This window comes from Euprymna scolopes, chromosome 45, assembly GCF_053919585.1.
Source record: "Euprymna scolopes isolate OS-2025 chromosome 45, ASM5391958v1, whole genome shotgun sequence".
Lineage (NCBI taxonomy): Eukaryota > Metazoa > Mollusca > Cephalopoda > Sepiida > Sepiolidae > Euprymna > Euprymna scolopes.
The window spans coordinates 7,510,856-7,527,151 of record NC_136526.1 but is presented as its reverse complement, the minus strand read 5'-3'; the positions used below and the strand labels follow the sequence as shown (position 1 = coordinate 7,527,151).

The window sequence follows — 16,296 nt, the reverse complement described above, 5'->3', positions numbered from 1 at the left end:
GGCACAGTGCCACTTTGAAGTAGGGGGGCTATTATCGGGAACATAAGTTGCAGGGATATTATGAAGGGAGATGAGTAGCAAGATGTTTGTTCACATTACACTTGAACTTCTGCATGTCAGTACAGTTGGGAAAGCAGACTCCCGGAAGGAAGTTCCAAAGTGTAGGAGTTCTGAGGAAGAAGCTATTGGAGTAGAAGGCTTGCTTATACTTAGGGATCTCTACTGTGAAGGGGTGGGATTTAGCTGCTTGTCGGGGGGGTATTCACGTCGAAGGGGATACAAGTGCTTGTAGTTCGTCAGCGCATTCACCATCAAAGTATTTGTAGAACAGGCAGAGGGATTCAACATTTTGTTGATGGGACAGAGGCTGAAGCCTAGATGACAGCTCAGGACCTATCAGGTTGGCGACTCTTTTGAAACCTGTCCAGGAGTGAGAGACTAGTAACAGATGCACCAGCCCAAATGTTACAACAGTACTCCATACATGGGCGAAAGGTGGCCTTATAGAGGTACAGGATACTTTCAGGTGTGGGGGGGGACGGGAAGCACAACCAGAGTTATCCCAGAAAATCCGTTTTGGCAAAAATTTACTTTCACCCTGACTAACGTTTGTTCAAAATTAAAAAAAAAAAAATTCAAGGTGCTGTCATTGAGAAAAGTGCAAACAAACAAAGTCCAATCCCTCCTTTGTCAGGGGATGAATAACCCTCGAGCTGAGAGTTCTTCATTCAAACTTCTCAGCTGAACATTTACAAGTAACATGAATTGAAACAAATACATAGAGGACACTGCCAAGGCCACTGCAAAGAAGGTGGGCTCCCTCTACCATACTAGAAAACTACTCACACCAGACAGTATCCTATATCTCTACAAAGTCACCATTCGTCCACGAATGTAATACTGCTGCCACGTTTTGATTGGTGCATCAGCCACTAGTCTCTCTCTATTGATTGGACAGGATTAAAAAAAAATGTCTCTAATCTAATAGATTCTGCACTGTCAATCAAGCTTCAACCCCTGTTCTATCTCTGTAATGCTTTAATGGAATGCGCTCTGATGAACTTGTAGCACTAGTGCCCCCCCCCGGACATAAATAACTGACTAACCAGAAAAGCAGCAAAACTCACTCCTTCACTGTAGATGCAATCCCCTTCCTGTCAAAGAGCCTTTTACTCTGAAAGTTTCTCCCCTCAATCTTTTTTTTTTTTTAATTTTTTTTCAATTACATTTTCACCCCAAACAAGGCACATTGCCAATTTGGTGTAGGGGGCTACTATCAGGGGTACCATCTACTGGGGTACTATGTGGGGATTTGGGCAGCAAGATGTCTGTTCATGTTACACTTGAACTTCTGCATGTCAGTACAGTTGGGGAAGCAGGGACCTGGAATGAAATTCCAAAGTCTAGCGGTTCTGGGGAAGAAACTACTGGAGTAGAAAGATCTTTTACATCTAGAGATCTCTACTGTGTGGGGGTGAGATTTAGCTGCCTGTCGGGTTTGTTGAAGGTGTTTACTTCGTGGGGGCGCAAGTGGTTGCAGTTCGTCAGAGCATTCTCCATTAAAATACTTGTAGAACAGGCAGAGGGATGCAACATTTCGTCGATGGGACAGAGGCTGAAGCTTAGGTGAGAGTTCAGGGCCTATCAGATTGGCGACTCTTTTGAACCTTGTCTAGAAGCGAGAGACTAGCAGCAGATGCACCAGCCCAAATATGACAGCAATACTCCATACATGGGCGAATGGTGGCCTTATAGAGGTACAGGGTACTTTTGGGTGTTAGTAATTTTCTAGCACGGTAGAGAGAGCCTACCTTTTTTGCAGTGGCCCTGGCAATGCTTTCAATGTAATTGTTCCAACTCATGTTTCCTGTGAACGTTAGGCCAAGGAGTTTGAAAGATGTACTCTCGGATAAAGTGTCATTGGCCATTGCTATTGGTGGTAGAGAAGGTTTCTTGTAATTATTGAAGGAAACTAGTTTAGTCTTAGCGGCATTGAACGTGACCATCCATTTTTGTCCCCATTCCACTACAGATTGGAGGTCATCCTCTAGTGTTTTTGCCATTTCTTTAGTTATGTGTTCATTTGTTTTCCTGTCGTGTCTGTTATAGAGTGTAGTGTCATCAGCATATATACCCATCTCAGAGGCAATTTTGTTGGGGAGGTCATTTATGAATATTAGGAACAACAGAGGTTCAAGGATAGACCCTTGGAGCACTCCCACATTTATATATTGTTTAGATGTATGACCGTCAAGGACAACCTGGATTTTTCTCTTTTCTAAGAGAGATTTAATTATCTTTAGTATTCTACCAGTGATACCGTATGATCTAATTTTCCTGAGGAGACCCTCATGCCATACCCTGTCAAAAGCCTTAGATATATCTAGAGCTACCGTTCTGCCCTCCCCAGCTTTGTCCAGTGAGTGGTATATACGTTCAGAGATTACAGTTAGGATGTCTACTGTTGAACGGGCTTGTCTAAATCCATATTGTTGGTCAGTCATAAGTTTAGCATCTGTAAGGTGATCTAAGCTTTGGAATTCCCTTCCTGTATCATGCAGAAATTTAAGTGTAATGTGTACAGAAATCTTGCTGCTCAACTCCCTACTTAGACTGTTCTTGCAAACATGGTCCCTAATTCACAGTAGCCCCTTGTCCCAATGGAAATTTGAACCCCCCCCCCCCCAAAAAAAAACTGCTGCACTAACACTACGCGGGTTTAGCTGACTTCCTCCAAAAGAGGACATTCCATTGCAGTATGAAATTCACAAGCAGTCTCTAGTCGCATGTACAGTGCCGGCAAAAAGAAAGTCCGCACTTGTAATTTTTTCAAAAACTGCAAATTTAAGCTAAATTTAATATAACTGTTTAAACAACCTATATCTCATTTGATTCGCCTTTTATTCCTCTATAATTTTACCTGTTCATATTTGACTTTTAATTGAAATATTCTAGTGTTAACGTCAATTTTAAAAAAATAACTTTAAATTTAGGCCAAAAGAAAGTCTGCAGCAACAAATTCGCTCAAAGTCAGCTTAAATTCTCGCCCCTAAATCAGTTTAAAATATCCACCAACAGGCAACAAAGCATCTCTAATCGTAATTGTTGTTGTTCCAGGTTATAAAACGTAACATTTAGTCCATATGCCACGACTTTCTCTTAGTGATCATTAGGAGCTCATTAATTTCCACCTTTCTGGTTTATCCAATCGAGAAATTGGCTGCAGATTGAAATGTGATGAGAAAACGGTACGAAAGACTGTGCAAAAGCATCAAAACATCAACAGTGTTCGTGATGTCCCTAAATCTGGTCGTACTAGAGTTACTTCTAACAGGGGACAATGCTATCAAGATCCGCAGCTTAAGAAACAGATTTGAAACGGCTCCCCAAATCCAATAACAGTGCAATCTTGAACAGATTAAAGGAATTTAATTTGCGAGGATATGTTGCAAGACACAAGCCAATGATTTCTGTAAAGAACAGAAAGCGTCATCTGGACTTAGTCAGATGCAATGAAGATGATGACTCTTCATATTGGTCAAAAGTGCTTTTTAGTGACAAAAGTAAGTTCAATAGGCTAGGCAGTGATAGTATGCAGTACGTCCGTCGGAGGAAAGACGAAGAATTTAATCCTACGTGCTCAGTTTCACCGCTACAAGGTAGTGGAGGTTCAGTTTTGGTGTGGGGCATTATTAGCACCAATGGTCCAGGGCCTATAGTTCGCTTGCAAAGTCGAATTAATTCGACTAAGTACATTAATATGTTGACTGAGCATTTTCTACTTTACTTTGGTCGGAATTTTGATGATAATCCCATCTTCATGCAGGATAATGCTCCCATTCACACAGCTGGTAATGTCAAGAGGTTCCTGAAAGAGCATGATATTCCATGTTTGGATTGGCCTGCACAATCTCCAAACCTCAATCCTATCGAAAACATATGGTATTACATCAAGCAACAGCTACGCAATTATGAAATTTCAAATTTGGAAGAACTTTGGACAAAAATTAAAGAAAAGTGGGAGGCCTTTCCCCGGAGTATTGCTGCAGTCTAATTCAAGGAATTCTTAAAAGATTGCAGGCTGTCAAATTACAGATGTCTATGCTACTAAATATGAACAAGTTCATTGTGTTTCTGTTGTATTTGTGTTGCATTAATGTCCTAAAGTTACATTTAAATAACAATTTTCAATTGTGCTGACTTTCTTTTTGCCTCCTCAATTTGAAGTTATTTTTTTAAAATTGACGTGAACTCTAGAATATTTCAATTAAAAGTCAAATATGAACAGGTAAAATCATAGAGGAATAAAAGGCGAATCAAATGAGGTATAGGTTGTTTAAACAGTTACATTCAATTTAGCTTAAATTTGCAGTTTTTGAAAAAAATGACAAGTGCAGACTTTCTTTTTGCTGTCTGTGTATATCCCCGTTAGGGGAGATGATGGCGTTAGGTTTTTGCAACTCTTGTAGGGATGTGTTGACAGTCTCCTACATACAGCGCTTGATATTCCCAAATTGGTCACCCATCTGGTACTGACCAGGTTTAGTGCTGCTTAACTTCAGTAATCTAATGAGAACTGGTGTCTCAACTTGATTATGTCTTGTTTAAGGCGAATACGAGAAAAAAAATCTTAATTGCATGCCACCACTCCTCTGCATACCCCAGTAGTGATGGTCTTCTTTGATTTCTTCTGGTCAACAATAATCAGAAGTGTAGTTGAAGATTGTGAAACCCTTGCTTCGGCATAAATACCTCACTGCACAGACATCTTTTCCTTGATCTGGCTATCACCCGGAGCGGATGCAGCCAGTTCTCATCAATTTGACCACATCATTATCGTATTTGGTTTAACATCCATTAGTCATGCTAGCATGCATTGGACGAACATATCTCTGGCCAGGTCTTTATTTATCCCTCTTTCTCCCAAGTTCACTTTCATCACTACCTCCCAGGTTCTCCTTGGCTTACTTCGGTACTTATGCAGTTCACAACACAATCTCTGGTAACTTTGCATCGGCATCTTTCGGCAGGTTATATACGCAACTGGAAGATACTAAAGTGAAGACAACGTGAAATCTTTCCCTTCCCCATGTTAAGAATCGCCTGAGCTCCAATCTATGCCCCCCCCCAGTCTGACTTCTCACTTTCACAAAAAACATTTGTCTAGCTGAAACCACTATCAATAATTTCCTCCACTCTTTATCTGTACCTTAACCTAAACGTACATTCCATAAACAAAGTTTCTTTCTTAGAACTGCACGCCTGTCCAACTCTTCTGCTTCCCTTCTTTCCAACTGACTATAATTTAGCCATCTTCAAGTCCAATGTGAACAAATTCTTGATGAGCCGTCCTGTTAAGTAATCCAATTTACCAAATTTTCACTACTAACGATTGCTATGACATTTTCCCATTGACTACTGTACACTCATTTATCCTTATCCTTGAGTGGCCTCTGGGCCTTGATAAGTGGTGACTCCTTTGTAAAAAAAAAAAAAAACTCCAATCCTCTTATAGTATTATTCAACTTTTGTCCACTCCAATCTTCTTATATTATTCAACTGACAAATTCATTGACCTTGAGTGGCTTTTGGCCTTTGTAATTTGTGACTCATTACCATAAAAAAAAAAAAAATTGAGAAATAAATGCCATAAACCCCTTCAATCAAACATTCGGAATCACAAGGTGCTTTTGATTAGATTAAATATGGACCAACGGACACGATTTTGCACAAGTCAAGAAAGGTGCCACCAGCTCTCCCACCCAAAAACGGAAGCACCGAAATGCACAGAAGAAATTCAAGCAGTTGCAAGCATGCACTCTCAAACACGGCGCTTTGAAGATGCAGAAGATCTACAAAACATACCAAATCTTCGATAGAAGAACCTGTCAAAGGGGACGGGTCTGAAAACTCAAGTTGAGGAGCCTCAATTGATGTCGGCTCATCGTCAGCTGGAAGAGTAGGCACCAAGGTATCTGTGGATTGTAAAGGCTCTGGATCCACAGGCTGCATAGGTGTGGCAGCCTGTGGTATTGCAGAGGTGGGGTCTATGGGGACGGGGGCCTGTGAGGGTGCCTCTGGTTTCTCATTTGGAAGTGCATCAACTGTCGAAAGAAGAGTTGGGATTTGGGGGGGTTCTGTCAATACCTCATCCTTGCCGGTTGGGCTAGCATCTTCGAATTCGTCATCACCATTCTCGGATACCTGTTGGTAAACAAAGGTACCTTCGCTTTCGGCTTTCAACATCTCCTCAATCGGATTACGTTCGATGTTCAACTGAAAAAAAAAAATTAAAATTCAGAAGAAATCTTAGAAAAATATATATATTTTAATGTCCGTGTATCAGTGTTTGTTTTTGCTCTATAGAAAGAAAGAATCTATATAAAATTTAAAAGTGTATTTTTTACATATGAAAGCAAAAAAATGAAAAAGAAAAGAAAAAATAAGAAAAAAATGAAAAAAAGAAAAGAAAAAATAAGAAAAAAATGAAAAAGAAAAGAAAAAATAAGAAAAAAATGAAAAAGAAAAGAAAAAAGAAAAAAATGAAAAAAAAAAGAAAAAAGAAAAAAATGAAAAAGAAAAGAAAAAAGAAAAAAAATGAAAAAGAAAAGAAAAAAGAAAAAAAATGAAAAAGAAAAGAAAAAATAAAAAAAATGAAAAAGAAAAGAAAAAATAAAAAAAAATGAAAGAAAAAAAATAAAAAAAATGAAAGAAAAAAAATAAAAAAAATGAAAAAGAAAAAAAAAATGAAAAAGAAAAAAAAAATGAAAAAGAAAAGAAAAAATAAAAATGAAAAAGAAAAATAAAAAAATGAAAAAGAAAAATAAAAAAATGAAAAAGAAAAGAAAAAATAAAAAATGAAAAAGAAAAGAAAAAATAAGAAAAAATGAAAAAAAAAAAAAATAAGAAAAAAATGAAAAAAGAAAAAATGAAAAAGAAAAGAAAAAATAAGAAAAAAATGAAAAAAAGAAAAAATAAGAAAAAAATGAAAAAGAAAAGAAAAAAGAAAAAATGAAAAAGAAAAGAAAAAAGAAAAAAATGAAAAAAAGAAAAGAAAAAATAAGAAAAAAATGAAAAAGAAAAGAAAAAATAAAAAAATGAAAAAGAAAAGAAAAAATAAAATGAAAAAGAAAAGAAAAAATAAGAAAAAAATGAAAAAGAAAAAAAAAAATGAAAAAGAAAAGAAAAAATAAGAAAAAAATGAAAAAGAAAAGAAAAAAGAAAAAATGAAAAAAAAAAGAAAAAAGAAAAAAATGAAAAAGAAAAGAAAAAAGAAAAAAAATGAAAAAGAAAAGAAAAAATAAAAAAAATGAAAAAGAAAAGAAAAAATAAAAAAAATGAAAAAGAAAAGAAAAAATAAAAAAATGAAAAAGAAAAGAAAAAATAAAAATGAAAAAGAAAAGAAAAAATAAAAAAATGAAAAAGAAAAGAAAAAATAAAAAAAAATGAAAGAAAAGAAAAAATAAAAAAAATGAAAAAGAAAAAAAAAATGAAAAAGAAAAGAAAAAATAAAAAAAATGAAAAAGAAAAGAAATAAAAAAATGAAAAAGAAAAGAAAAAATAAAAAATGAAAAAAAAGAAAAAAGAAAAAAATGAAAAAAAGAAAAAATAAGAAAAAATGAAAAAGAAAAAAAATAAGAAAAAATGAAAAAGAAAATTTAACCTATAGTTGGGACCCTAACAGGTACTACTACTCCGGGTCAGAGTGGACCTGGGAGCAATGGCAATTAAAGGGTGGCTCCACACTCCCCAAAGCCTGCAAGCTGGGGCCTCACCACTGGATATAGTTTAAGGTCATATCCAGGACCATTTTGCAATGGGAGAGGGAAAACGGTTACAGTATTAATGTTTGGTACATTTTAAGTTAGGAAACCAGTCAGGAAGTGGGGAGGGGGGTGTAGAAAGAGAAAGGGGGGAATGGGAAGAAGGAAAAGGTGGGTTGTTGTTTTTGTTTTTGCAGAACATAAGTTTTGCAAAAGGAAGCAGAAAAACAAAAAGCATCAATGTTAGGTGCGTTTGGCTCGGGAAGCCAATATCTTCGGACAGCCTTATCTGGTAGCACCAATCAAACCTTTAACACGATTTTCAGATGACCAAATTGTTGAAAATACTTGTTAGGCAGCTGTAATATTAAACGTCTTTTCTTTCAACTAAAATAAAAAAACTTTTATCAGATTTCTTTCCTTTGTTTCTTTGGGTCGGCGTTAAAATGTAACTTCGACGTTATAATAAAAACCAAATTCAAAAATCGAAATAGTCAAGTAAAACTAATTGTATCTACAGGGTGGTCGCTAGAAAAGCGGGAAATTTGAAGGTCTCATCATGAAGATGAATAAGATGCGTGATTGCTATTTTTTGATTGGTGCCGTGTGGGTGTTGTAAAAATAAATCGTTTGACACTGCAGTGAAGTGCACGGACGACATTTTGAGTATCTATGAGTATAACATTTGTCTTTGAAAAACTTTGTAAAAAAAAATTTTTTTTACAAAATAAATCGTTGTTTAACAAATTTCCCGCTTTTCTAGCCACCACCCTGTATTTGTCATGTCACAGTAATAAACATATCCAAAAATTACAAAAAAAAAAAAAAACAATATTGAAGACACCTTGTATATATATATATAGGGTCTACCAAGTTTATGCATAGAGGCAATTATTCCAGATATGATTTTCTTTTTTTCTCTTAAACGCTATATTGAAAACAAAAAACGTGGTCGTAAATCATGTAGTGGTATAATAGGAACATTTAACTTACAGGCATTTTCGCGTAGCTACTCGCTGGGAAGGATTGGCGATATTGAGGCCGGAGGAATTGTTCGGTTTTGAATGTGTCTTTTAAACCAGGAAACAGGTTTTCATATTCTGTGGGGTCGGCTAAAGAATCGGCGGCACGCTTGTTGACCTTGGACAGCATCTCACGCCATAGCTTTACCACTCTGGAATAAAAAAAAAAAAATATTTTAAAATGGTGATGATTTTTAGTTTCAAACTGGGGAGGGGGTAAAAAAAAAAAAAAAAGTAGAAGAATGAGAGAATAAATCCTTGGGCCCCACACCAAAAATTTAATATTAAAAAAAAAAAAAAAAAAAAAGGTTAAAAAGTCATGTTATTATGAGCTAGAGCAGAGGTTTCCAGATCCGGCCTGCCAAAGTTTCTGGAGCTCTTATAAAAAATGTAGAACTAAATATTCAAGAAAAATTTTGAAAAATGAAGACATGGGAAAATAATGCAGTGGTTTCTATTTTTGTTCAGAAATTATTAAAATTTCACAAACAGGACCGTAGTTTCACATAATTTCATAAAGAAGAGATACCTTTCTCTGCATAATTACTAAAACAAAACAATGAAATGAAAAATAAAACAAAAAAAGAAATGAAATAACTAAAAAAATAGTGTAATCTAGTCATTTTCTTGTCATAAATAATTTTACCAAGAATTTTTTATAATTTTGGTTTTGGTTTCGATTATGGCTGAAGGCACTTAAGTCATCTATTTTTTTTTTAATAAATAATTTTATCAAGAATTCTTCATAAGTTTTAGTTTCAGTTTCGATTATGGCTGAAGGAACTCCAGTGTGTATATAATTTTTTTTTCATTTCGATTCAAGCTAATGCACCCAAGTCATATATATATATATATATATTTGAAATCACAAATTTATAATATATAAAAATCGATAGAGCATTAACTATAATAATATGTACGAAATCTGCAAGAATTAAATATATTTAAGCGTACTTTACGACCGTGCGTTTGTGCTAGCTTAGATAAATACTTTTGCAGTTTTAACAAAAAAGCTACAATAATATCAGAGCGTCTCCATTTACACTGAACATCTACAGAAATCCCACATCAATATATTACATATGAATGAGTCCTGTGGAATTTCCACAGGTCCCGCTAGTTAATGTATTATTTTGAAAGTAAAAAACAAGCAATGACAAATGGAAATACAAAATATTGAAACAAATTTGGGTTTGTATTACTATACACATAGATTCGAAAAAGTTGTCAAAAAACAAATATATGACAAATAAATGTTATCAAAGGCAAGATAAGTTACTTTTCTACCTAACTGGATATATTTTTTTGTGTTTTTATTCAGTGTAACATGTTTATTCAGCTCGAAAAACATGCAGTGTTTACCGATGTATTGGAAAATTCAAAATGGCGGCCGACTCTCTCTCGGAGAGGGTAAGTTTGGGAAAAGGTATTATAAATAATAAACTAGACAAAATACTGTTAGAAATTCGCTCAATATATGTTACCGTGACATAAGTTGACATATATTCGGTTGTTTTTTAATAGTATTTTGTCTAGTTTATTATTTATAACATCTTTTCCCACACTTACCGTGTTAAAGAGACAGTCGGCCGCCATTTTGAATTTTCCAATACATCGGTAAACAGTGCATGTTTTTCGAGCTGAATAAACATGTTACATTGAATAAAAACACAAAAAATATATCCAGTTAGGTAGAAAAGTAACTTATCTTGCCTTTGATAACATTTATTTGTTATATATTTGTTTTTTGACAACTTTTTCGAATCTATGTGTACAGTAATACAAACCCAAAAATTTTTATTTCATCTGGAAGGAAAATCTGTTCTTGTGAAAAAAACAAAACAAAAGAAAAGCTAGTGAAAAAAAAAAGTCGAAATTCTGAATACAAAGAAATGAAATCTAATTCAAATGAAATTTGTTAAATGGATATTCATTCTTACAAAGAATAAGTTTTATAAATTGTTTTTCAAAAATAAAATTCTAATTCAAATGAAATTTGTTAAATGGATATTCATTCTTACAAAGAATAAGTTTTATAAATTGTTTTTCAAAAATAAAATTCTAATTCAAATGAAATTTGTTAAATGGATATTCATTCTTACAAAGAATAAGTTTTATAAATTGTTTTTCAAAAATAAAATTCTAATTCAAATGAAATTTGTTAAATGGATATTCATTCTTACAAAGAATAAGTTTTATAAATTGTTTTTCAAAAATAAAATTCTAATTCAAATGAAATTTGTTAAATGGATATTCATTCTTACAAAGAATAAGTTTTATAAATTGTTTTTCAAAAATAAAATTCTAATTCAAATGAAATTTGTTAAATGGATATTCATTCTTACAAAGAATAAGTTTTATAAATTGTTTTTCAAAAATAAAATTCTAATTCAAATGAAATTTGTTAAATGGATATTCATTCTTACAAAGAATAAGTTTTATAAATTGTTTTTCAAAAATAAAATTCTAATTCAAATGAAATTTGTTAAATGGATATTCATTCTTACAAAGAATAAGTTTTATAAATTGTTTTTCAAAAATAAAATTAAATCTAATTCAAATGAAATTTGTTAAATGGATATTCATTCTTACAAAGAATAAGTTTTATAAATTGTTAAAAAAAAAAAAATAATATATATATATATATATATATATATATATATATATATATATATATATATATAATGCACTCACAGATGCTCGAAATGTCAACCATGCAAATCGACAAAGTCAACAAGCCAGACACAATAAAATTTAACATCTTGAATTTGCTTCTTTTCTAACGACCATTTTATAATTAATAGGGAATTAATAGGAAAAAGTATTAATTTTTTAATTTAATGGTTCTTACCTGGAAATTTGGCTAGGTAAATATGTACGAGCAAAGAAAGCAGCTTCAGGGAGACGACCAGTGTTGATCAAAACTTCGAGGCATTCGTCTAACCTTGAAAGAAAAGAATTTTTTTTAAATTAAAATTTTTGAAAAAAATTAGATCTTATTCTCTTCTGTATAATAAAACAAATGTATTTTATCTAGCAGTGCACCTGTTAAACATGAGTGGGTAAGTTGGCTAGTAGATATATTAGCTAGTATTAAGTTAAGAAAGTTCCTGCAGAATTTTTAATTTCGATTTCAAATGATGTATTTTCAAATAAGTTTTCGTTATTATAACAGTAGTAATACTTTATCATTTTAAGGACTGTTTCTCGCTCTATTTAATCGTTTAAATTAAAATAGTTTTAAAACAAATATGTCTTCTTTTGAGAAATGTTGAATACAAGATGGAAAAAAAAATTATTAAAAAATTAAACATAGCTTTTCAATTGAAGATTTTAGGTTAAATTAATATAGAGAAGTGACCCCCCCCACCTGGAATTTTAAACATTATTTTTGTTTTCAGCACCCTCGAAAACCTATATTAGTGGTCATTTTAAAGATTTTTTTTTGAGGGTGGAAAGATACTGCACCTTTATCAATGTTTCAATCAGTCATCTGTTTTCCTAGTTTTGCATATGAATTTCAAAATATCTGATATTTCCCCAAAACTTTTGCATGCATATATATATATATATATATATATATATATATAAAGCTGAATGTCTGTGTGTCTGGTCACGAATAGGCTCCTATATGGTTGACTATTTTAAAAAACTGATTACATATAATAACAGAAGATGTATCGAGACACAGGAATGGGTATGTTTGATCTGGCAGAACTGTGGTTCATTAAAATTGTGGGGTCTGCGTTCGCGCCTGGTCCACAAAGTATGGAAATAAAAAAATTTTTAAATTAAAAAAAAAAACGTTTACAAGTGTTTTTGATATAGATGTACATAAGAATACTTTGATAAGTATGTTTTAACTTAAATAGGGATGGTATAAAATTGTGGGGTCTGCATTCGCGCCTGGCCTCGATAGAATGGAAATAGGCACAAACTTTAATAAAGACTTTTCATATCTATCTGCGTAAGTATACTTTAATAATTATGTTTCAGTTTGAAGAAATATGGTATAATAAAATTATGGGATCTTCGTTCACACGACCTCCATAGAATTGAAATATGTCACAAAGTTTAACAAGGTTTTTTAATATAGATCCACAGGATATTGTGATAAGTGTTTCAGTGTGAACAGGTATGGTATAATAAATTATGGGGTTTATCTATTTTTACTTTCATCATATTTTGCTTTGGTTTTGATACTCTCAAATTCAACCCAAATTTACAACCCTTCCTTTTCATAACCTATCATACTTTCATAAATCAGAGTCCATTTTCTGTAGGCTGTTTTTAAACCCAGTCAACAACATACTTTTGCTAGTATATATATATATATATATATATATTTATATATATATATATTTATATATATATATATATATATTTATATTATATATTCCTCAAAACCTCTGGCTTTGATGGAGGGGAGACTAAAACTTGCTGCTATGGTTTCAAATGAACAGCTACCCACTGAAAACTGAAAATTCTTCATTTCCAGGACTTGTACAGAATAGGTTTAAGTATTCGTCTAACCTTGAAAGAAAAAAAAAAAAAAAAAAAAAAATTCAAGTTTATGAAAAAAAAATTGGATGCCTCTGAAGCTAAAAAAAAAAATAACAGAAGAAAATAATTATTCCCTTTCTATATTATTTACCAGTTATCTTTTTTTTTTTCTTCCAAACTCATGTTTTTCCCCCCCAACAATCTATCTCTTAAACACAAGTGGGTAAGTTGGCTAGTAGATATATTAGGTTAAGATAGTTCTTGCGGAATTTTTAATTTTGATTTCAAATGATGTATTTTCAAATAAGTTGTTATAATACCTTTACTTTATATATTATATTTACAGATTGGTTTTGCTCTATTTAATCGTTTAAATTATAATCGTTTTAAAACTCGTCTTTTTTTTTTTCAGAATCTTGAACACAAAAAAAAAAAAAAAAAAAAAGAAAATTCGCACAATTTTCTTATTTCAATTAAAGCTAGGCTGAAAAGCTGCTGAAACAGCTTGTGATATCAACAAAGCATTTGGTTCAGAAACCACTACTAAACGCACAGCACAATGGTGATGTAAGAAATTTGGTGGTGGCGACGACTCTTTAAAATGATAAATGTATTGTTCAACCATCGACATGGTCAATTAAGAGCCTTAGTCGAAGCCAATCTATGCACAATTGTTTGAAAACTTCTTAATTAGACGTAACTTCAGCACGTGGTACAATGGGAAAGGAGTGGCTGGTTACTTTTAATGCATCTAAAACCAAGCTTCTCTCTTTACATCATCAACATTCTGATCCACATCTGGCATCAATTGAAATGAATGGCTCTCGTCTTCAGGAGGCCTCAAGTTTTGACAAGCTTCTGGGCTTGACCATTACTCCTGATCTTAAATGGAACACGTACATCAAATCTGTTGCCAAGGCCGCTGGAAAAATGGTCGGATCTTTCTATCGATCCAGTAGATATCTCACTGCTGATGCAATTCTCTATCTATAGAAGAGCCAGGTATGTCCAAGGATGGAATACTCTTGCCACATCTGGGCAGGAGCTGCTAGAAAAGACTTGTCCTGCCTTGATAGAGTTCAAAATAGACTTCGTAGCCTCATAGGAGATGTCCTTTTCTCTTCGCTACAACCTCTATCTCACAGAAGAGATGTTGCGAGTTCGCTTTATCGTTATTTTCATGGAAAGTGTTCGACTGAGCTTCAGTCTATGCTCCCCTCTCACCAAACTTTCACAAGAAACATTCGTCTAGCTGAAAACACTATCAATAATTCCCCTCACTCTTTATCTGTGCCTAAACCTAAACGTAGATTCCATGAACAAAGCTTCTTTCTTAGAACTGCACGCCTGTGGAATTGTCTTCCGTTTTCCTGCTGACTACAATATGGTTGCCTCAAGTCTAACGTAAATAAGTTCTTGATGAGCCGTTCCATATAAGTTAACAAATTTACCGAATTTCCATTACTAATGATTACTATATTGTCCAATTTCTACTGTACACTCTTTAACTCTTATCCTTGAGTGGCCTCTAAGCCTTGATAATGTGGTGATGCCTGTGTAAAAAAATTAAAAAAACGTATACAACAATTTTCAACCACTTGAGAGATTTGAAAGACAGAACTTGATAAATGGATACCAAAAGAAACACCGCTATGAAGTGTCAGCTTCCCTTCTTTTACGCAACAAGAACAACCTGTTTCTAGACCGGGTTCTGACTTGCTATGAAAAGTGGGTTCTTTATGACAACTGGTAACATTCAACCTAGTGATTAGAGGCCGATGAAGCTCCATTACACTTTCTGAAACCATAGTTGCACCAAAAGAAGGTCATGATGACTGTTTGATGGTCTGCAATTGGTTTCATCCATTCAAGTGTTATGGCGGAGAAGTACTGTCAACAAATGGATGAAATGCATCAGAAACTTCGACAACAACACCCAGCATTAGGCAACAGAAAAGGCGCCATTCTTCTCCACGATAATGCCCGACCACACGTTGCTAAACCGATCCTGCAGAAGTTGTACAAATTGGGTTACGAAACACTGCCTCATCCACCATACTCTCCAGATCTCTTATCTACCGACTACCACTTTTTCAAGCATCTTGACAATTTTTTGCAAGAGAAATGCTTCAAAAACACCTCAGCGACTTCATCACCACCAGAATGAAAGACTTTTACGTTACTGGCATAAATACAATTGTTTTGATTCTGATGGTGCTTATTTCGGTCATTAAATTTTTGTTCTAGGCGAGGTATGTTCATCGGAATTTAAAATTAAAAACCACAAGAACTTAATTGTCAACCTGATATTTTGGACAAATGAGGCCTTCATCAGGCTAATTTCAAAGTCAATTTCATAAATGAATGTCAGGTGGTCTTGGTTCAGCAATGACCAATTATCAAGATGCTGTAACGAAACACCTTAATCGGATAAATTGATAAAAGAGTAAAAATATGCGGAAGGAATAAGAGAGACAAGGAATTGAAAAGAGAGAGAGAGAGAGACAGACGAGGAATTGAAAAGAGAGAGAGAGACAGACAGACGAGGAATTGAAAAGAGAGAGAGAGACAGACAGACGAGGAATTGAAAAGAGAGAGAGAGAGAGAGAGACAGACGAGGAATTGAAAAGAGAGAGAGAGAGAGAGACAGACGAGGAATTGAAAAGAGAGAGAGAGAGAGACAGACAGACGAGGAATTGAAAAGAGAGAGAGAGAGACAGACAGACGAGGAATTGAAAAGAGAGAGAGACAGACGAGGAATTGAAAAGAGAGAGAGAGAGAGACAGAAGAGGAATTGAAAAGAGAGAGAGAGAGACAGAAGAGGAATTGAAAAGAGAGAGAGAGAGAGAGACAGAAGAGGAATTGAAAAGAGAGAGAGAGAGACAGAAGAGGAATTGAAAAGAGAGAGAGAGAGAGAGACAGAAGAGGAATTGAAAAGAGAGAGAGAGACAGAAGAGGAATTGAAAAGAGAGAGAGAGACAGAAGAGGAATTGAAAAGAGAGAGAGAG

General features: G+C 33.8%; 1 protein-coding gene across 4 annotated transcripts in view; it reads right to left on the bottom strand.

Moving 5' to 3' along the window:
* Nucleotides 1-16,296, bottom strand: part of LOC145269029 (coatomer subunit beta'-like) — a 122,456-nt gene that overhangs the window by 40,823 nt on the left and 65,337 nt on the right. For 2 of the 4 annotated variants that reach the window (XM_080124616.1, XM_080124618.1), the window contains exons 17-19: nt 11,637-11,729; nt 8,757-8,937; nt 5,866-6,276 (exon numbers count right to left, since the gene is read on the bottom strand). In XM_080124616.1, the coding sequence (XP_079980742.1) occupies nt 5,866-6,276; nt 8,757-8,937; nt 11,637-11,729 (685 nt within the window). The remainder of the gene's footprint in view (nt 1-5,865; nt 6,277-8,756; nt 8,938-11,636; nt 11,730-16,296) is intronic. The other 2 variants (XM_080124617.1, XM_080124619.1) reach the window with 1 other exon arrangement.